Raw genomic sequence first — 23,420 nt, 5'->3', positions numbered from 1 at the left:
CTTCACGGGGAGACATCTGGAATTGGCTTCGAGTTATCTATGTAGAGAAAAATATGATATTAGAATACTGATATCAAAAAATGAATCACAAATTGTTGCTGTTAACTTAATTACCAATGACCGTAAAAGGAGAATAAAACTGATCTGATTAGCAAAATAAACGATTATAGTGTCCACAATTTGAGAATACATAGCTACAAATACCCCCTTCCCTGGTCATTCCCATTATTGGGACTGGTTGAAATCATATTTGAGGGGCTGTCTACAGTCGTCGATTATGTTCATTAAGAGGGAGTCAGCCAGGGTGGAGGAGAGGCTCGCCCAATCATGCACTGCTTTAGAAGCAGCTTTTGTGGCTGATCCAACCCCAGACAACAGACAAGCTTTGTTGCAGCAGGGTTGCAAACATCTGAATTGTTTTCATGAGAAAGGGAAAAGCGATTTATTCTTTGCCCAAAATACTTCTGGTTAGTAATTAATACAGCAGCCCATTGGCTCAACTGATACATAGAAACATTGTTTCCCCCGACTATCCTAGAGGTAAAGGCATCAGTAAGTATTTGGGAGTTTGAGGGTACCACATTGTCATCTGTGTTCACAAGTTCTATAGCATACTGATTGCTCAGTATAGATAGATAATTTTCTGTCTATCATACCATGTCTCAACTTGGGGATGGCCCAGAGAGATGCTCCTATTGGAGGAGGAGGAGACCCTTGCAAGCATGGCCAAGGGCAAGGCCTCTGGGCCTGACGGTTTGCCCCTGGAGGCATACCTCAAGTATCAGGAAGAACTTTTGACAGCTCAGTATTGACTGAATTCTTTAGAAATGCAGTGTTGCCAGACTCCTATGATGCTAGCATTATTATGCCATTAAAGCCAGACAAAGAGCCAAGGGAGTGTGGGTCATACAGACCAATTTATCTGCAAAACGCAGACAATAAAATGCTCTTCCACACTTGACCCCAACCATGGGGTGCATCTCCTCTATGGAGTCCCATAATTTAGCCCTTAAGCTCAGCCTACTTATATAAAATATTGTCCTTACACTAAATTTATCACACACACACTTAGCACCCAAACCACAATCACTGCCATGGCCCTTGAGTTACTTATGCTAAAAAGGCCGTAGACAGCTAAACCACCCAAACAATGCACACTGATGATTCTCACAGAACATGCTATAAACTTAACCCCTACGGAACTCAGCCTCTTTTGGCCTTAAGGACGCGGCCCCATTCTTCAAATCTGACCTGTGTCACTATAAGTGGTTATAGTTTTGGAACGCTATGAGATATCCAGGGGATTTTGAGATTGTTTTCTCGTGACACATTGTACTTCAAATTAGTTTAAAAATTTGGATGATATCTTTTGTGTTTAGTTATGAAAAAAAACAAAATTTGGCAAAAATTTGGAAAAATTCTTTATTTTCAACGTTCTAAATTCTCTACTTTTGATGCAGATAGTCATAGCACCCAAATAAATTCATAACTTACATTTACCAAATGTCTGCTTTATGTTGGCATGGTTTTTTAAGATTCCACATATTTTACTAGAATGTTATGAGGCTCAGAATTTGGGTGCCATTTTTCACATTTTTTGTAAAATCACCAAAACCTGTATTTAGATGGACCTGCTCAACTTCTAATTGACACTGAGAGGCCTAAATAATAGCGAGACTCGTAAATTACCCCATTGTGGAAACTACACACCTCAACGTATGAAAAACCACTTTTAAGAAGTTTGTTAACCCTTTACGTGTTTTATAGGGGTTAAAACAAAATGGACGTGCAGTCTGCAAATTGTAATATTTTTTCACAATACACCTATTTTGGGTGGAAAATTAAACATTTACAATGGATTAAATGAATAAAGGCTCCACAAAGTTTGTTACCCAATTTCTCCCGAGTACACGGATACCCTATATGTGGTGGTAACCTGCTGTATGGGCGCACGGCCGGGCATAGAGGGGAAGGAGGTGCCATCCAGATCAGATTTGCTATGTCATTTTGTACAGGCTATAATTTTTTTCTTTTTTTTTAATGTGGACCTATAGGGGCTTATTTCTTTTGCCACATGAGATGCACTTTTCTGGTACGTAATTTGGGGGAATCTATAGGCTAATTGGTGAGATTTTATTAACTCTTTGTTGGTGGAGGAAATGAAAATCATCACTTTTCAGGAAGATTTTTATGGGGTTTTTTTTTTTTTGGCTGTTTACCATACCATAAAAATAGTATATTATTTTTATTCTTTGGGTTGCCACGATTACAAAAAGACCTCATTTATATAGATTTTTTTTTATTTTTTTTCCATTTTTACTGCATAAAAAGTAATTTGGCAAAAATGTTGTTAATTTTTGTATCACAGTCTTTCATATGCATAACTTTTTTATTTTTCGCCTCACAAATCTGTTTAAGGGCTTATTTTTTGCGAGAAGGATTGTTCTTTTTAGTGGTCTTATTTTATAGTGCATAACATTTTTTAAATCCCTTTTTAGAGCATTTTTATAGGGTATTAATTGAAAATGATCTTTTTTCTGGAGCTTTTTTTTGTTTTGTTTTTTACGGGGTTCACTTTGCGGATCTAATAACGATTCTGTTTTATTATGCAGATTGTTACGGACGCAGGGATACCAAATATGTGGGGGTTTTGTGTATTTTATTCAATTGTACTGAATAAAAACCAATTTGGAGAAAATCTTGTTCATTTTAGCATCACCATCTTTTCATATGCATAACTTTTTTATTTTTCGGCTGACAAATCTGGTTAGGGACTTATTTTTGGCTGAGATCCCATGCAGCTAGGTATGTATGCCATGAGGTTAGCTGGATCCTATAACTCCACTGCAACTCCACTCTCCACAGGAACCATAATTATGAGAGATGTCCCAGTTAAAGAGGACCTGTCACCCAAAATTTCGGCACTAGGAGCTGCTTACTAAAGTAAGTGCTTGAACAAACGCTGCAGTGTTAGAAGGATAGCGTTACCAAAAACCTCCGGTAACGCTATCTAACACTGCTCTGGAGTACAATGTAATCGTCAGACAGCTCGCAAAGCTGTCCAACGTATTCATGAAGGGGCAGGTTTGGGGCGTGGTTAGGGGCGGTGACTGCCGCATGACGCGCGGAAGTCACCGCCACCCTATGGATCGAGCGGGGCGGTCCGGGGAAGAGGCAGTGCCTTCGGACCGCCCCCTCATGAATACATCGGACCGCTTTGCGAGTGGTCCGACGATTACATTGCACCCCGTCGCAGTGTTGGATAGCGTTACCGGAGGTTTCCGGTAACGCTAGCCTTCTAACACGGCGGCGTTTGTTCAAGCACTAGTGCCGAAATTTTGGGTGACAGATCCCCTTTAAGGACAGCTATGATATTCCTTGGCCTTTTTCTATCTTTTTGGAGGGAAAGTAATACACAGGTTGCTCTCCTCTTCCCCAGCGATGAGCTAGTAGAATTGAAATTACTTATACTTGCTGCAGAATGGGCTTCCTCCTAATCTTTGGTCACAAAGACCCTTCCTAGTGTGGTAAGGCTCAAGCTAACACATTCCTTTCTGGCTGGTTGTAAGGCTACATTCACACTGACGTATGGAGGTCGTATATTCGGCCGATATACGTCCTCCATAGACGTCAATGGGCGCATGGCGCCCTAGGGGAGCGGTACGGTGCAGCACCATACCGCTCCGTACCCGGAAAAAGATGGGACCTGTCCTATCTTTCTCCGTAGTACGGTGCTGTGCGCCATTAATTCCTATGAAGAGGGGCGGGGGTGAGCTGCGCTCACCTCCTCTTCCCGTACACTGCCATTGCCCGCTACAGTACGGTACGGGCGGGCAACGGCAGTGTGAATATAGCCTAAAAGTAATTACCATTTGTTCTGCCACATGGAGCCTCCTAACCAAAATGCACTTAAGTCAGTAATAAAATTTAACAAGACACAATGTAAAAAAAATGGAAAATAGTCTCAGCCTCCAGCCTTAACGCCGTCATGACTACCTTGATCCAGTCAGGCTTTATAATGGTCTGCAGTACTACAGATAACTTGTGTAGAACTCAAATTCTCCTGCAGATAAGCATGGAGAATGTGGAGGATTGGGCCTTGGCCTCACTAGATGCGGCCAAGGTCTTCGACTCCTCCATAGAGTGGCATTTTCTCCTCAGATCATTACACAGGTTTGGCTTTGCCCCTGCCTTTTTCCGCTGGATAACTATTATATACAAAAAGCCAACCACATAACTTAAATGACCAGCATTTGGATAGATTTAGTTGCCCTTCTTCCCACACTTATTTGCACTAGCTATAGAGCCCCTGGCCATACAACTGTGAGCCTACCCCATATATGCTGGTTTTAAACATACCCTGGGAGAGGACCGTTTGGCTCTTTATGCTGAAGACCTATTGTTATGTGTAACCCTGAACCGGGCTATGCAGCTCATGGATCATTTTGGCACCCTTTCAGGCTTAAAAATTAACTGAGATAAATCTTGTGTTTATGTTCCTGTGGCCAGTGAATCCCGTTCATCACGGAAAGTCTGAGGGAAGGCCTTAGGCTGGCCAACTTCAAATATCTGGGGATTTACATTGGTGAATTTAATGTATGACTTAAATGTTGCCCCCTTATTGCCCCTATTTAATGCCAAATTTGACATATGGTCAAAATTGCCCATGTCAGTGGCGGGCCATATTAACCTAATCAAAATGGTCATCCAGCCTAAATGCCTGTATATCACATCACATTTATTTGTACCTATACCTAACACCCTTTTTAGCTAATGTTAAACACACACACACGCACACACGCACACACACACACACACACACACAAGTTAATACATTTTCACCATTAGGGCATAGCCAAAATAGTACCACTGAAAAATGCATCTTTTCCCGCAAATAAGCTCTTGAATAGCAACTATTACGGAAAAACGAATCTTTTATAGCTCAAAAAAGTGTGCCGTGAACCAACTAAAAACCACTAAATTCTGTAGGGCAAAACAGGCTAATGTATCCTCTCCTTCCCTTCTGCGCCTTGCTATGCACAGTGTGGGGTGTCTCCGTACTCAGGAGAATTACATAACACATTTAAAGATGGCTTTTCTCTTTTATAAATGTGTATATGTTAGGGCTAAATGAACGTATTACCAACTAAATTGGACTATTCTAAATTTTACCGTTTTTTTATTTTATTTTTTAACTACAATGAAGATCTCAAGGGGTTAACAATCTTCCTAAAAACAATTTTCTTTAAAAGCAATAATGATCCCCAAAAAGGTCAATTCTGAAACCTCCTTGAAAATACGGAAAACTGATGTTCGAATTTTAAGTCGCGTGACATCAAAATAAATTATAAAGATATTTAAAATGAAAACGTAAAGCAGACAATTTAGATAATGGGAAATGTGTACAAAAGTCATAACCGTTTAAAGCGACGCATGTCAGAATACAAAAAAAATGGGGCTGAAACTATGAAGCTATAAACTGGCTATTTTGAAGCTGTACTAGATAATTTAGATTTTTAAGTACCGTAAATACTCGTGTATAAGCCGAGTTTTTCAGCACAAAAAATGTGTCCTCGGCTTATACATGAGTCACAGGTCACTTAAAAATACTTATATACTTATATACTCACCCTCCGGTGGCCCCGATGTGCAGCACTGCTCCCCCGATGTCCGCGCGGGTCCTCTTCTGGCTTCCGCTCCCGTCTTCTATCCTCTGTACATTGCGCTGGGCGCCGCCATTGCTCTCTCCCGAGCGGCTCCTAGTATAACGTCAGCAGCCCGGGAGAGAGCAATGGCAGGGCTGTGCTGTATACTACTGGGGGCTGGCTGGGCAGTGCTGTATACTACTGGGGGCTGGCTGGGCAGTGCTGTATACTACTGGGGGCTGGCTGGGCAGTGCTGTATACTACTGGGGGCTGGCTGGGCAGTGCTGTATACTACTGGGGGCTGGCTGGGCAGTGCTGTATACTACTGGGGGCTGGCTGTATACTACTGGGGGCAGGCTGGGGTGGCTGTATACTACTGGCGGCAGGCTGTATTCTATAGGGGGCTGGCTGGCTATATACTGGGGGGGGTCTGTGACCAATCCATTTCCCACGCTCGGCTTATACTCGAGTCAATAGGTTTTCCCAGTTTTTGGTGGTAAAAACTCGGGTCGGCTTATACTCAAGTATATACGGTAGTCTTCTATTCCTGATTGAAAATTTAACGAGTGGATATTTTAGGTTCTGCTTAGCATCCATGCGGGCAGGCTATATACTGGGTGGCAGGGGGTTGAATAGCTTTATACAGGGGGCAGTGGGGGGCTGGCTCGCTATATATGGGTGGGCAAGGGGGTTGGCTAGCTTTATGGGTGGAGGCTGTGACCAATGCATTATAGGCATATACTCTATTCAATAGGCTTTCTCAGTTTTTTTGTGATAAAATTAGGTACGTTGGCCTAATGCTCTCTATACTCTAGTTAGTATATAAGAAGGAGATTCAAGGCAGCACGACCTCTGTAGCCGGGTGCAAGATCCGCAATCCGTGGCAAGGATTCTTGATATATTAAAGAAGAAGCAGCAGCACTCCGGTAGTGAATCAAAGCTGGGTGATCTTTATTTCAAGGGTGCAACGTTTCGGTGTGTCCACCTTTTTCAAGCATACAAACAAGTGACCAGTATTTGCATATATATAGCCCAACCCACATTCTGATTGGGTAACAACATATTAGTGCAATATAAGAGCATATACAATATATTATATAACAAACAACCGTGCTATGTTACAAGTAGATAAATATAATATCTGATGTGGATAATTAAGTGAATTGGTGAGTATACAGTGTATTAAAAACAATAGTGCAGCCTCTGGAGAAAGGACCGCCCCATCGTCAATAGAGAGCCAATCGAAAAGAGTGTATACAAAACGTCTGCTACAAAGTACCGTTCCTTGTTGTCACCGTCTCCTGGGATACGAAGGAGTTGCGCCAAAATTGGTCCGGAGTACCGGAAGTGCAGCGTGCATAAAGGGTAGAGGGCCAGCGGGACCAGTTTGCGCATGCGCACTTGATCAGAAAATGATGGCGGCGGCCATTTTGGTTAAGGGAGCCGATCAGAGACCGGACAAATTACAGTGGAAGAACAGGTAAGTGATTTAGGGAAAACTGGACCCACACTATAGGTCGGGCTCACACTATCGACCAGTGCATAGTCAGTGTGAAACAAAGGGACTAGCGAAGCACTTAAGAGCCGCGAATTAGCAGTTCTTTTGTGTCATCACTTATCGTCCCATCGACCTCAAGCATATGTGGGACAGTTGAGGGGTAATAACCCAAAATAGTAAAAATTGCTTCTCAACAGAACTGGAGGAAGGTGTCATCAATTGTAGCAGACATACACTGAAAGATTCGAGGACGAATGGGGACAATCGGTGCTGCCAGAGAGGCATCTAAGGAGAAAAGAGAGAGAATATAATTACATATTGAATAAAATATATACATAAAGCTGGAAGGGGGTTCTCCCCTAGACAAATATACTTATAACTTGGGAATATCATGACAGGTAATAACAGGCATACTGACAGAGCCAGCGATTTGAACACCTTACGTAATGTTAGTTACATTGAACTCAATATTTAACCCAAGGGGTTGTAGTGTTTGAAGACGATGAATCCATTCAAGTTCCCTTTTTCTTAGCATAGATTCCCTGTTGCCTCCTCTCCTAGGTGGCGGGATATGGTCAATTAACTGGAATTTAAGATTGGACTCCTTGTGACCTTTTTCAGAAAAATGCCTGCTAACAGGGAGATCTATTCTTCGTTTGCGTATCGTGTATCGGTGTTGTGTGAACCTGGTTTTAAAATCGAGGGTGGTTTCACCAATATAAACCAGTTTACAAGGGCAAGACAAATTGTATATCACGAATTCGCTAGTACAATCCAAGTAATGTTTTATGCGATAGGTCGTGTTATTATGCGTGAATGTGTCGCCTTTAATGACATGTGAACAATTGACACATGAGCGACAGGGGAAACAACCCTTTTTAATTGGTCCGCTGATGGTTTTTTGAATAGATTTAACCAGGCGATCTCTGATATTTTTAGAGCGTCTGTATGACAATAGTGGAGAATTATTAAATTCAGGGACACCGGACGGTTCACTGGCCAAAATGCGCCAGTGTTTGCGTATGATTTTTGTGATATTGTCACTATTGTCGTTAAACGTTGTGACAAAGGGAATCCTAGCCATTGGCTCAAGAAGTTCCTGGGTGGAGGCGGTCCAGAGGAGGAACACATCATCTATGTATCTCCTCCACCTCAAAACATGTCGAAAGTGGTGGGATACATAAAGTCCTCCTCCAGAGCGGTCATAACCATATTAGCATAACTGGGGGCCATGCTGGCGCCCATTGCGACCCCTTTAAGCTGTATATAGAAATCCTTACCAAAAAGGAAGTAGTTGTTGTAAAGTACTACTTCAAGTAGTTTCAGAATAAACTCAATCTCTTGTTCTTTGTAGCTAGATCGTCGCAGAAATCTTTCCACAACACGTAACCCTAGCTGATGACTAATTGAAGTATATAATGATACTACGTCAAAAGAGGCTAGAGTCAGGGTAGACAAATCATCGATCTGGGTGCTATGTAGTTTGCGGAGAAAATCAGAGGTGTCCTGTATGTAAGAAGTGCCTTGCATAGCATATTGGCGAAGGACCCGATCTAAAAAGACAGTGATGGTGGAGAAAATTGATTCATTCCCAGAAACGATGGGTCGCCCTGGGGGTTGTTGGAGGTTCTTGTGGATTTTGGGTAAAACGTATATGACCGGTGTCACGGGGTTCTCAATAGTGAGATGATTTGTCTACCCTGACTCTAGCCTCTTTTGACGTAGTATCATTATATACTTGTTAGTCATCAGCTAGGGTTACGTGTTGTGGAAAGATTTCTGCGACGATCTAGCTACAAAGAACAAAAGATTGAGTTTATTCTGAAACTACTTGAAGTAGTACTTTACTACAACTACTTCCTTTTAGGTAAGGATTTCTATATACAGCTTAAAGGGGTCGCAATGGGCGCCAGCATGGCCCCCAGTTATGCTAATATGGTTATGACCGCTCTGGAGGAGGACTTGATCTATGTATCCCACCACTTTCGACATGTTTTGAGGTGGTGGAGATACATAGATGATGTGTTCCTCCTCTGGACCGCCTCCACCCAGGAACTTCTTGAATTCCATGAGTACTTGAATACAATTTTGATTCTGACATCAAATTCATGGTTGTTCATTCCACAGATATCGTACAATTCCTGGATGTCCAGGTCATACGTACTAACCAAAGTATCCTCACGGATCTATACACTTAACCGACCGACAGAAACACAATTCTACGATACGAAAGCAATCATCCACGCCCCATGGTCGAGTCTTTGCCTCTAAGTCAATTCCTAAGGGTCAAAAGAATATCCTCAGATGACGCTAAATATCATAAGAATATTCAACAAATGGTTTCCAAATTTCGCCAACGGGGATATCCTAAAAAAACAATTAATAAAAATCTGGACATTGTACACAGAAAAAATCGGTATGAGCTGTTATCCTCCACCAAAAAGACAGAGCCAATGGCTAGGATTCCCTTTGTCACAACGTTTAACGACAATAGTGACAATATCACAAAAATCATACGCAAACACTGGCGCATTTTGGCCAGTGAACCGTCCGGTGTCCCTGAATTTAATAATTCTCCACTATTGTCATACAGACGCTCTAAAAATATCAGAGATCGCCTGGTTAAATCTATTCAAAAAACCATCAGCGGACCAATTAAAAAGGGTTGTTTCCCCTGTCGCTCATGTGTCAATTGTTCACATGTCATTAAAGGCGACACATTCACGCATAATAACACGACCTATCGCATAAAACATTACTTGGATTGTACTAGCGAATTCGTGATATACAATTTGTCTTGCCCTTGTAAACTGGTTTATATTGGTGAAACCACCCTCGACTTTAAAACCAGGTTCACACAACACCGATACACGATACGCAAGCGAAGAATAGATCTCCCTGTTAGCAGGCATTTTTCTGAAAAAGGTCACAAGGAGTCCAATCTAAAATTCCAGTTAATTGACCATATCCCGCCACCTAGGAGAGGAGGCAACAGGGAATCTATGCTAAGAAAAAGGGAACTTGAATGGATTCATCGTCTTCAAACACTACAACCCCTTGGGTTAAATATTGAGTTCAATGTAGCTAACATTACGTAAGGTGTTCAAATCGCTGGCTCTGTCAGTATGCCTGTTATTACCTGTCATGATATTCCCAAGTTATAAGTATATTTGTCTAGGGGAGAACCCCCTTCCAGCTTTATGTATATATTTTATTCAATATGTAATTATATTCTCTCTCTTTTCTCCTTAGATGCCTCTCTGGCAGCACCGATTGTCCCCATTCGTCCTCGAATCTTTCAGTGTATGTCTGCTACAATTGATGACACCTTCCTCCAGTTCTGTTGAGAAGCAATTTTTACTATTTTGGGTTATTACCCCTCAACTGTCCCACATATGCTTGAGGTCGATGGGACGATAAGTGATGGCACAAAAGAACTGCTAATTCACGGCTCTTAAGTGCTTCGCTAGTCCCTTTGTTTCACACTGACTATGCACTGGTCAATAGTGTGAGCCCGACCTATAGCGTGGGTCCAGTTTTCCCTAAATCACTTACCTGTTCTTCCACTGTAATTTGTCCTGTCTCCGATCGGCTCCCTTAACCAAAATGGCCGCCGCCATCATTTTCTGATCAAGTGCGCATGCGCAAACTGGTCCCGCTGGCCCTCTACCCTTTATGCACGCTGCACTTCCGGTACTCCGGACCAATTTTGGCGCAACTCCTTCGTATCCCGGGAGACGGTGACAACAAGGAACGGTACTTTGTAGCAGACGTTTTGTATACACTCTTTTCGATTGGCTCTCTATTGACGATGGGGCGGTCCTTTCTCCAGAGGCTGCACTATTGTTTTTAATACACTGTATACTCACCAATTCACTTAATTATCCACATCAGATATTATATTTATCTACTTGTAACTTAGCACGGTTGTTTGTTATATAATATATTGTATATGCTCTTATATTGCACTAATATGTTGTTACCCAATCAGAATGTGGGTTGGGCTATATATATGCAAATACTGGTCACTTGTTTGTATGCTTGAAAAAGGTGGACACACAGAAACGTTGCACCCTTGAAATAAAGATTACCCAGCTTTGATTCACCACCGGAGTGCTGCTGCTTCTTCTTTAATATACTCTAGTTAGTAGATATGGTATATGAATATAAATAATGAAATACATTATACTGGCCATAAGGTGCAAATAGGAAGAGGTTTTTATTGCATAACTGTAAAGTTTCTGCCAAAAAATCACAGTAAAGGGTCTGAATACTTATTACAATGTGATATTTCAGTTTTTCCTGTTTAATATCTACATTTATCTACAGAAATCTATATTTCATTTTTTTTTTATCTTACCAATTGGCTGCAATGAAACTGAAAATTTTATTGAAAATTTTAAATGAGTTTCAGTACTTTCCGTACCCACTGTAAAATCCATTGTGGTGACATTCAGAGACGAAATTTTAAACCTTGTGTCCATGGTCCAAATATTTGTGACCTAACTAACCCTTTGTTCTAAAAAAAAATTCTATTTTGGACTTTAGTAATATAAAACTAAAGTAATGTTTCTTGTTTTAGTTACTCAGCCTCTAGTGACCTAGAAGTGTTTTTGCATGGCCTGGGCATGGAACACCTGGCAGAATTATTTAAGGTAAACTTTACTTTGTTCTTATGTAAAAGCACACTGAACTAAAATCTTTCATTGTTACTTCTTAATTTGTCTAATCATAATTTAACTTTATAAATTTGTAAATAAAGATCTTCCATATCCACAGAATCTTTTGTCCGTCTTTGTTCCAGGAGCCTCCCCATCTTGTTGCCAATGCTGTAGGACAAAAAAATGTTTGAGTAGTTTTTCTCATGGATTGCACAGGATAAAAGGAAAATGCCCAACCGCATAAAAACACCAAAGAATAAGAAATATTATGGGTTGGAGAAAATAGCGGAATTTTATTTTCAAAATATTTACACTTTAAAGGACCTGTACCACCAGGATAAAGTATTGTAAATCAAGCAAGCTGACAAACTGGTGTGTGCCCCATCTGTCAGGATCTACTCTTTATTAAGCTTCCTATGACCTTTGTTTTTAAGATAAAAAAGGCTTTAAAATTATGAGTGAGCCCTATTCATACATCCTTAACGACTTTGCAAGCCAGGTCCCGGTGCATGGAGAGGGCTCGCGGGGCGCGCCCTCGCCATAGCCGGTAAGTCTTTGCTGCATATTGCGTGTGTTTTTCCCGCCGATCGCCGCCGGCATTGCTCGCTCCCTGTGAGCACATCATCACATTGTAATGAATGAGGAGGAAAATCCCCATATACTGCCATACTGTAGTAAGGCAGGATATGATGGGATCGATCAGACAACCTAGGGTTAAAGTACCCTAGGGAGTCTGAAAAATAGTAAAAGTAAAAATAAAAAAATTAACAAAAAAAAATTGTAATAAAAAAAAAAATAAAAATTCTAATCAGCCACCTTTCCCTAGAACTGATATAAATATTAACAGTAAAAATCATAAACACATTAGGTATCACTGCATCCAAAAATGCCCGATCCATAAAAATATAATAACTGTTTTTCACTGTGTTTTACCCTGTAATGGAAAACAGCACCTAAGTCGAAAATGGCACTTTTTTGCCATTTTAAAAAATATAACAAAATCTCTAAAAAGTGTTCAAAAGGTCGCACAGTCCTAAAAATTATAGCAATGAAAACACCACCAAAAATAGCAAAAAATGACACCACCCACAGCTCCGTAAACCAAAGTATGAAAAAGTTATTGGCGCCAGAATGTTTACATACATTTACAAAAATTAAAAGCCTATAAAAAAATCTATAAAAACTATATAAATTTGGTATCCCTGTGATTGCACCGACCCAAAGAATAAAGTTAATGTCATTTGGGGCGCACAGTGAAAGCTGTAAAATTCAAGCCCACAAGAAAACGTTTTCACCATTTTCACTGCATTTGGAATTTTTTGCCCGCTTCCCAGTGCACGGCATTAAATATTAAATACCATCACTATGAAGTGCAATTTGTTACGCATAAAATAAGCCATCACAGAGCTCTTTATGTGGAAAAATAAAAAAGTTACCGGTATATATTTTTGAAGGTGGTGAGTGAAAAATGGAAGTGAAAAAACTAAAAAGGGCCAAGTTGTTAATGGGTTAACAGCTCCCTGACATATATCTGTCATTGAGCATAATGGAGTTGAGGTATTAGAACATGACAAAAACAATAATTATACAATAAGTAAATACATATTTTGGAACTTGCCCAAAGAATAGTGAAAGATCTTGTGAAGGGAAAGATCTAAAAATATAGACCAAATATAGTCCATCGCTGGCTCAAAGCTGCTGATAGCTTAAAAAAGATGGCGTGCATTGGCACCGCCATTTTGGTGAAGGTTGTCACTCCCCATGATGTCATTGTGCGGCATGGATCGGTTGCCATGACAGCCTCGGGTCTTCTGAAGACACGAAGCTGTCTCGTTTTAACCCATTCATTGCAATGTGTGATGTGCACATTGTAATGAATGAATAGGAAAACCCCCATTTACTGTAGTATTTCATACACATTATGTATCCCCGCGTCCGAAAACGCCTGTTCTATCATAATTTGGGTTTTTCACTGCGTTTAACCCATGTAACGGAAAATAGTGCCCAAATTCAAAAATGACACCTTTTTTTTGCCATTTGGAAATGTATTAAAAAAATTCAATAAAAATTGATCAAAAGGTCATACAGTTCTAAAAATGGTACTATTGAAAACACCAAAAGTCGCAAAAAAATTACACCACCCATAGCCCTGTACACCAGCTATTAGCGTCCAATGGCAAAATAAAAAAAAAATTTGTACAGGCGGTTTTAATTTCTGTAAATGTATGAAATCATTATAAAACCTATACAAATTTGGTATCCCCGTGATCGTACCGACCAAAGAATAAAGACATATCATTTGGGCCGCCCAGTGAAAGCCATAAAATCCAAGCCCACAAGAAAATGTTGCAAATGCGTTTTTTTAATAGTATGTTAAATCTCATCACTATGAAGTACAATTTTGTTTTGCAGAAAATAAGTCGTCACACAGCTCTTTACGTGTATAAATGAAAAGTTATAGATTTTTACAGACGGCCAATTGCAGCGATCGGAGGCTGCAGGCTGGCGGCTCCGGGGTTAATGACGTCATCCCGTCGCGAGACGGGATGACAAAACCCCGGAGCATGCTGGGATCGAGAGGGGACGTCCCCCTCTGACATCACAAGACCGATCTGATCGGTCCTGTGATGTAGATCGCTGTGATTGGCCCGTCTGAACAGACTGGCCAATCACAGCGATCAGTGACTGTGGATGGCAGATCCAACACCCTCCATGCTCTCCAACGCCGCCATTCTGCGTTTGGTAGTGTTGGAGAGCAGAGGGTTTTAGGATCTGTCCTGTAAAAGTGAAAAAAAACTACTACACCCATCCTCCATCCCCTCCCAGTGTAATCCCACTTCCCTGTACTATCCCCCCCATCATCTGTATTCCCTTTCCCCCCAAACCACACTTTTAAGTGCGAAGTGTGTGGAGTAGGAGTTTAGTGGAGGAGAAGGCGTTTAGTGGAGGAGAAGGCGTTTAGTGGAGGAGAAGGCGTTTAGTGGTGGTGGAGAAGGCGTTTAGTGGTGGTGGAGAAGGCGTTTAGTGGTGGTGGATAAGGCGTTTAGTGGTGGTGAAGGCGTTTAGTGGTGGTGGAGAAGGCGTTTAGTGGTGGTGGAGAAGGCGTTTAGTGGTGGTGGAGAAGGCGTTTAGTGGAGGAGAAGGCGTTTAGTGGAGGAGAAGGAGTGTAGTGGTGGAGAAGGCGTTTAGTGGTGGAGAAGGCGTTTAGTGGTGGAGAAGGCGTTTAGTGAGGAGGAGAAGGCGTTTAGTGAGGAGGAGAAGGCGTTTAGTGAGGAGGAGAAGGCGTTTAGTGAGGAGGAGAAGGCGTTTAGTGAGGAGGAGAAGGCGTTTAGTGAGGAGGAGAAGGCGTTTAGTGAGGAGGAGAAGGCGTTGTGAGGAGGAGAAGGCGTTGTGAGGAGGAGAAGGCGTTGTGAGGAGGAGGAGGAGTGTAGTGGAGGAGAAGGCGTTGTGAGGAGGAGAAGGCGTTGTGAGGAGGAGAAGGCGTTGTGAGGAGGAGAAGGCGTTGTGAGGAGGAGAAGGCGTTGTGAGGAGGAGGAGTGTAGTGGAGGAGAAGGCATTGTGAGGAGGAGAAGGGAGTGTAGTGGAGGAGAAGGGAGTGTAGTGGAGGAGAAGGGAGTGTAGTGGAGGAGAAGGGAGTGTAGTGGAGGAGAAGGGGGTGTAGTGGAGGAGAAGGGGGTGTAGTGGAGGAGAAGGGGGTGTAGTGGAGGAGAAGGGGGTGTAGTGGAGGAGAAGGGGGTGTAGTGGAGGAGAAGGGGGTGTAGTGGAGGAGAAGGGGGTGTAGTGGAGGAGAAGGGGGTGTAGTGGAGGAGAAGGGGGTGTAGTGGAGGAGAAGGGGGTGTAGTAGTTGTAGTGTAGGTTGCATACTATCCCCCCCATCATGTCCCAAAAGACGTATACGGATTTGGAGGTCTATAGTTTTATGGCCTCCGATACGGAGTCAGCAAGTGGGGACGAGTTTTATTTGTCTTCCTCGTCCTCATAAAGCGACTCAGAGGAACCCCCGAGAAGGCGTTTACGCAGTAGTGCCAGAGTGCCCGGGACTCCTGCTGGAGTGCCCGGGACTTCTGACCCCACATGGGTGACCCCCAGTAGTTATGCCCCTCAGGTCCCTGATTTTACGGCCAGCCCTGGGATACACAGAGACACGGCAGGGCTCGGACCAGTGGACTACTTTAAGTTTTTTTTTTTACTGAGGAGCTTATTAGTTTGATGGTGTCCCAGACTAATCTCTACGCTGCACAATACATTGCCCACAACCCCACTTCTTTTTATGCGCAACCCTACAGGTGGACCCCTGTTAGTGCAGCAGAGATGGAGAAGTATTGGGGCATAGTACTTCTTATGGGACTCGTCAAAAAGCCCTCTATTAGGGATTATTGGAGCACAGACATTCTGTACCACACCCCGATGTTCCGCATGGCAATGAATAGGATGCGCTTTGAAGCCATCCATAGGTTTCTGCATTTTGCTGACAATTCTCAGTGCCCACCCAGAGATGACCCCAGTTATGATAGGCTATATAAGGTCCGACCCATATTAGACTACCTGAGTGCCCAGTTTATGGATGTGTATACTCCAAAGAGGCACATATCAGTGGACGAGTCCCTGGTACATTTCAAAGGGAGACTTCAGTTCCGCCAGTACCTGCCCAATAAGAGGGCACGGTATGGCGTGAAGATGTATAAGCTGTGTGAGAGTGCATCAGGGTACACTTTTAGGTTCAGGGTATATGAAGGGAAGGACTCTAGGATAGTGCCCCCTGAATGCCCCCCCTTCCTGGGAATAGCTGGAAAGATAGTGTGGGATTTGGTGCACCCACTATTGGACCAGGGCTACCACCTCTACCTGGATAATTTTTATACGAGTATTACCCTGTTCAAGTGCCTCGCTTCCAGACAAACTGCGGCATGTGGCACTGTTAGAAGGAATCAGAGAAGTCTCCCTAAGTCGCTGCTAGGGGAAAAGCTCAGAAGGCATGAGAGCCGAGCACTAAGCAGCGACTCAGTATTGTGTGTTAGGTACAAGGACAAGAGGGATGTCCTTGTACTAACAACAATACATGGGCACAGCATCACCCCTGCCCATGTACGGGGTACCAGTGCAGAAGCCCCCAAGCCGGACTGTATTTTGGATTATAATAAGTACATTGGAGGGGTGGATTTGTCGGACCAGGTGCTTCAGCCGTACAATGCCATGCGGAAGTCGAGGGTGTGGTACAAGAAGCTGGCCGTGCACATCATGCAGATGGCATTGTATAATGCTTTTGTGCTGCATCGATATGCCGGCCAGAGGGGAACTTTCCTGGAATTTCAAGAGGTGGTAGTCAAGAAGCTGATTTTTAGAGACCAGGAAGGGGAGAGTGCTAGCACGTCTGGAAGCGAGGCCACATCACGGATTGTACCAGGGCAGCACTTTCCAGGAGAAGTTCCCCAAACAGCCAGCAAGGGAAGGAATCAAAAAAGGTGCAGGGTGTGCTCAAAAAGGGGCATAAGGAAGGAAACCATATATCAGTGTGACACATGCCCCGACAAACCAGGGTTATGCATGAAGGAGTGTTTTAGGATATATCACACGTCCCTGGATGTATAATTGTACCCTGATGCACACAGCTCACACAGCTTATACATCATGCCGCATGCCGCACCTTCCCTGCTGAGCTCTTCCGTGTGCCCAGCCTGTAGATTATTGCCACATATGGGGTATTGCCGTACCCGGGAGAACCCACATCATGATTTTTGGGGTTTTTGTCTCCCGTGGCAGGAGCTGGGCACAAGATGACATAATGGATAATTTGTACTATGCACTATCCATTATGCATCATCCTTGGGGTCCACCTGTGGGGTTAAAATGCTCACTACACCCCTAGATTTATTCATGGAGGGGTGTAGTTTGTAAATAGGGTCAGCTTTTAGGGGTTTCTACTGTACTGATCCCTAAGGGCATCTACAAATGTTTTTTGATGTAAAAAAAAAATTTAATGTCTGTGCTCCAAATACCATTCTATTCCGAGCTCTGCCGTGTCTCCACCTTGTAGCCTATTGCCATACCCGTAATCACCCGCAGAAAGATTTTTGGGGTGTTTATCCATAGTGGCATGAGTTGGGCTGTTTTCATTTGTCACTACAATGGCACATTTGAGAAAACAATGCTATTTCTACATTGACCCATTCACTTTGTATGACATTTGGGCCAGCATTTCAGGGGTTAAAATGCTCATACAACCCCAGATAAATTCTTTGAGGTGTGCCATTTCCAAAAACGGGGTCACTAGTCGGGGGTTCCTATTGCACTGGTACCTCAGGGGCACCCCAACATCAGTCTAGTGAAAAGGGTGCTCCAAAAGCAAAATCTTATTCCATTCCTTCTCAGGCCTGCCGTGTGCCCAGCCTGCTAATTATTGGCACATGTGTGATATTGCCGTACTCGGGACAACCCGCAGAATGATTTTTGGGGTGTTTGTCTAAATTGCTATGGGTTGGGCACAAAATATTAGGCACTAAACTGACATTTTTGCAATAAAAACGCAATTTTTACTATGCACCATTTACTGTGCATTCAATTTTGACCTGCTTGTAGGGGGTTAAAATTCTCACCACAACCCCAGATGAATTCTTTGAGGGGTCTAGTTTCTAAAATGGTATAATTTCTCGGGGGGGTTCTATTGCACTGGTACCTTACGGACCCTGCAAACATGACATGGCACTCCAAATCCAAACGTGTGGAAAAGCTAAATTTCACTCCTTTCCGTCTCAGGCCTACCGTGTGCCCAACCTGTCAATTATTGGCACATGTGTGATATTGCCGTACTCGGGACAACCCGCAGAATGATTTTTGGGGTGTTTGTCTAAATTGCCATGGGTTGGGCACAATATATTAGGCACTAAACTGACATTTTTGCAATAAAAACGCATTTTTTACTCTGCACCATTTACTTTGCATTAGATTTTGACCAGCGTGTTGGGAGTTAAAATGCTCACCACAACCCCAGATGAATTCTTTGAGGGGTCTAGTTTCCAAAATGGTGACATCTTTGGGAGTTTTCTATTATACTGTTACTTCAGGGGCTCTTCAAGTACACTGTGGCACCACAAAACATTTGCAGCCAAATGTCCAGAACTCTGTTCTGGACATCGCTGTGCGACAAAGGAGTACTTGACATCCACATGTCTGGTATTGCCGTACTCGGAGGAAGCAGGGCAATAATTCTGGGATGTATATTTACCTCAAATTTCTAATGAATGTGTCCATTTTAGGGCTAAATGAGAAAAATCGGAATCAAAAATTGAAATTTCAGAATTTCAAATCCATTTTTGTTTGCTTCTGGAAAAATAATAAAAGGGTTAACAGACTTCCTAAATGCTGATTTGAATAGGTTGAGATGTTAGGTTCATAAAATGGTGTTACTTGTGGGGGTATATAGTACAAAAGCCTTTATAGAGCACTTCCAAACTGCATTGATCACCACAAATTTTACATTTTTCAAATTTAAAAAAAATCTTCTCACATCCGTAAAAAAAATGGAAACGTAAAACAAATAATGGAAATAAAAAGAAGACCAATGGCAAAAGGTTTCTACCCCAAAAAAATTGTGGTGTGACATTTTGTATAAAATGTATAACATTTGAAACTTTGAAAATTGTAATTTTTTTCAAATTTTTCCTAAATTTGTGAATTTTTACCCCCCCAAAAAGGAACGGATCACCGAAATGATACTACTAACATAAACTACAATGTCTCACAAGAAAACAATCTCAAAATCACAAGGATATCTTAAAGCGTTGAAAAGTTACTACCACAGGAAGAGACACTGGTCAAATTTCTGAAAAAAGGACCGAGCCTTAACCTACAAACAGGCTGCGTCCTTAAGGGGTTAATGACCGCCGTAAAAAGCCGATAGGGCGGTCATTAAGTGGTTAACAGGATCAGCTTTTAGGAGCAGCGGTTTTGTTCTTTTTATTAAAGAAATCAATCGTATCAATCCACAGAAACTGAGATATGGGCCGTTAGGCATATAGTTGAGAATGAAAAATCCATATAAAAATATGATGCCTGCCTATGTATTTAACTTTTATCTATGGTTCTGTAGCTTACAGAACCACAAGCTTAAAACGATTCTGAAAGGTGAGATTCATATGTTTAATATGACATCAAAAGTAAGTAGCTTTCGGTTCTAGATCTCAAGTGACTCTTCTCATTTGTATATAACTTGGTCACCAGCATTTACACTACTAAACTAATAGCCCACTTAGGGAGAGTATGAAATATCACTTCGAACAATCCCAACCTTTATGTTAAAACTTGCCAGTTTACCTATTAAACTAAATCACTAAGTCCCTTTTAACCCCTTAACGACCAGGCCCTTTTTTGTTTTTGCGTATCCATTTTTCACTACCTACCTTAACTTTTTTTATTTTTCTATGTAAAGAGCTGTGTGATGTTTGGTTCCCAATACATGAAAACATATGTTAGAAGCTTTTCTTTTAACCCCTTAAGGACGTGGCCCTTTTTGCATTTTCATTTTTCACTCCCCACCTTCAAAAATCTTTTCTATTTTTCCATGTAAAGAGCTGTGTGATGGCTTATTTTCTGCGTAACAAATGACACTAGATTGGGCTTGTTTTCTGCGTAATAAATTGCAATTGCATAGTGACTGTATTTATTGTTCCATGCTGTGTACTGGGAAGCTGGAAAAAAATTCTGGATGCAGTGAAAATGTAAAAAAAAAAAACCGCATTTGCGCCATATTCTAGTTGGCTTGGAATTTACAGCTTTCACTAAATGCCCCTAAATGACATGTAGACTTTATTCTTTGGGTCGGTACGATCACTAGGATACCAAATTCATATAGGTTTTATACTGTTTTCATACATTTGCAAAAATTAAAACCTTCTGTACAAAAAAAATTCTTCATTTTGCCATGTTCTGGCACTAATAACTTTTTCATATTTCAGTGTACAGAGCTGTGGGTGGTGCCATTTTTTGCGACTTTTGATGACATTTTTAATGCTATAATTTTGGGGACTTTATGAGCTTTTGATCACTTTTTATAGAATTTTTAATATTTTTCAAAATGGCAAAAAACTTTCGAATTTGGGTGCTATTTTCTGATACGGGGTTAAACATTGGGAAAAATCGTAATGATATTTTGATAAATCAGACATTTTGGGACACGATGATACCAAACATGTTTATGATTCTTACTGTTTATTTGCTTTTATATGTGATCTAGGGAAAGGGGGATGATTTAAGCTTTTTTTTTTACCTTAATTTCAGACCATTCAGGATAATTTAACCCTGCAGGGTTCCGATTGCTAATACTATATACTGCAATACTACTATTATACTGCAATACTGGCTATTAGAGATCATTGCACATGGCAAGCTTACGAGTCTCAATGAGACTATAGGCTGCCATGGCAACCGATCGCCGCCCCCTGATGACCTCACATGTAAAGGTAAGTTAAGTGCAGCTGTGGGGTTTGAACTCGGCACTTAACATGTTAACTGCCACGATTGATGCCTGTATTATAAAGCCGACACCCGCTGTGTATGGAGAGAGCTCAGTTCGCAGCACGAGGACGATAAAGTTCGTACTTGGTCGCGAAGGTATTAAAGGGGTTTACCACGAAGACAAGTTTCTTAAATATACATAGGATAACAAAATAACACATTCTCTAATTCACTGTTATTAAAAATACAGCATTTCAAAGTCCAACCTCTCCATCTGTCCTTGTGTACACATTTTCAGTTGCCCCTAGACACAACCCTGTAACTTCTGACTTTGGGGTCAGGCTAGTCATCTTGGATTTCTGTGTTAGGTCGTGGAGCTGAGTCTTTCTCTTTCTCTCTGCTCCCTCTGCTCGAGCCCTGCAGTCCAGAACAGAGTTCACAGACATAGACACTGGCAGCAGGGTGAGGATTGTAAAGCTACAGACAGATAAGTTCTTTATATAGGGAGGCACAGCAGGAAGGCATAGCAGATCTAGTGTGTTGTGGAATAGCAATGATGTAGCAGAGCTGGCTGTCATTGTGTGCAATAGGCATTTAATGGATCTCATCATCTCTGATCTGTCTCATCTCTTCTTCTATGTGTCAGTGTGTTAGTACAATGTCAGAAGACAGATGAAAGTGTATATAAACATGTACCCTGACCTAACCACACTGTCAGCTCACAGAACTAGATGGATCATAATGTGTCTGCTGGAATCTTACACTGACAATCACTATCAAGTGATAGGAGCTAAAACAGCAATAAAACTGAGTAAAATTGTGAAGTAAAGGGTTAAAAATCATCTTTATTGTGTAAACATCACAATAAAGCGAATTGAAATTTGAGAATTTTCTTTCATGGAAGAGTCCCTTTAAGTAAAAATGTATTTGCTATTGTAAATTTTAATAAATTATATATGTTTTCCCCAGGAAAATGATCTAACTTTGAGACAACTTTTATGTTTGGAAGAAAGTGAGCTTAAAAAGGTAAGGTACACCTGAAAGGTTAATGTATCCAGTATGTAAGAAAAAACAACTTTGTTCTTCTCTGAATCCAACTAGCAGTACATCTGACCAGAACCAAAAGTAATGTCATCCATTTTTGTTAGGCGGCTTATACACGAGTCAATTAAAAAAAACAAAAAACTTCATACTCGACCTCCGGCGCCCGGATCCTTGGTTCCATGCGATCTCCCGGACGGCACACACTATGATGCGGAGGTGTCACCGCTGAAGACGTCATCGGCGGTGACACCGCCACATCATAGTGTGCGGTGGACGCGACACTGCCTGCTACAGAAGAAAGAAGAGGAGCCGCGCCGGGCATCGGGGGTGAGTATCCCCGGAGGGTGGGTATTAAGTTTGTATTTTTTTTATGTGCTTGGCATACAGGGGGCTGGCTAGCTGTATACTATATGGGGCTGGCTGTATACTACACGGGGCCAGGCTGGCTGTATACTACACGGGGCCAGGCTGGCTGTATACTACACGGGGCCAGGCTGGCTGTATACTACACGGGGCCAGGCTGGCTGTATACTACACGGGGCCAGGCTGGCTGTATACTACACGGGGCCAGGCTGGCTGTATACTACACGGGGCCAGGCTGGCTGTATACTACACGGGGCCAGGCTGGCTGTATACTACACGGGGCCAGGCTGGCTGTATAGTTCACCCTTAGCTTATACTCGAGTCAATAGGTTTTCCCAGTTTTTGGCTGTAAATTAGGGGTCTCGGGTTAAACTCGGGTCGGTTTATACCCGAGTATATATGGTAAGCTGGGACCTCATATTATCAGTAATGGACAATATTTTGGTGTTTACTATACTGATGAGTTCAATTCCATCCACTTTGCTATGTAAATCGTATTATTAATAATAATTATAATATTCTTTTTCAGCTTCACTAGAAGGGCAGACTATTGCATTTTTATTTTATATAGATACTAATGAGATTGAAATTAAATCAACAATCTTTCTCTTATTATATGCTGAGGAAACTTCCTTACACAAAAGTGTACACAAAAATAATTGACAACATAACAAAGAAACCATACTCATTTCAGTTATGATCTAATTTGTGCATTGTACTATCACATTCACTTCACGCCTGGAATTTTTCATTGCTCAG

At 41.9% G+C, this 23,420-nt stretch overlaps 1 protein-coding gene across 1 annotated transcript in view; it reads left to right on the top strand.

Moving 5' to 3' along the window:
• Positions 1-23,420, top strand: part of ASZ1 (ankyrin repeat, SAM and basic leucine zipper domain containing 1) — a 107,290-nt gene that overhangs the window by 70,950 nt on the left and 12,920 nt on the right. The window contains exons 8-9 of the mRNA XM_072146960.1: positions 11,726-11,798; positions 22,224-22,280. Coding sequence (XP_072003061.1) covers positions 11,726-11,798; positions 22,224-22,280 — 130 coding nt within the window. The remainder of the gene's footprint in view (positions 1-11,725; positions 11,799-22,223; positions 22,281-23,420) is intronic.

This window comes from Engystomops pustulosus, chromosome 4, assembly GCF_040894005.1.
Source record: "Engystomops pustulosus chromosome 4, aEngPut4.maternal, whole genome shotgun sequence".
NCBI classification, from domain to species: Eukaryota; Metazoa; Chordata; class Amphibia; order Anura; family Leptodactylidae; genus Engystomops; species Engystomops pustulosus.
The sequence above is the reverse complement of the archived record's forward strand: the minus strand, read 5'-3'. Positions and strand labels throughout refer to the sequence as shown.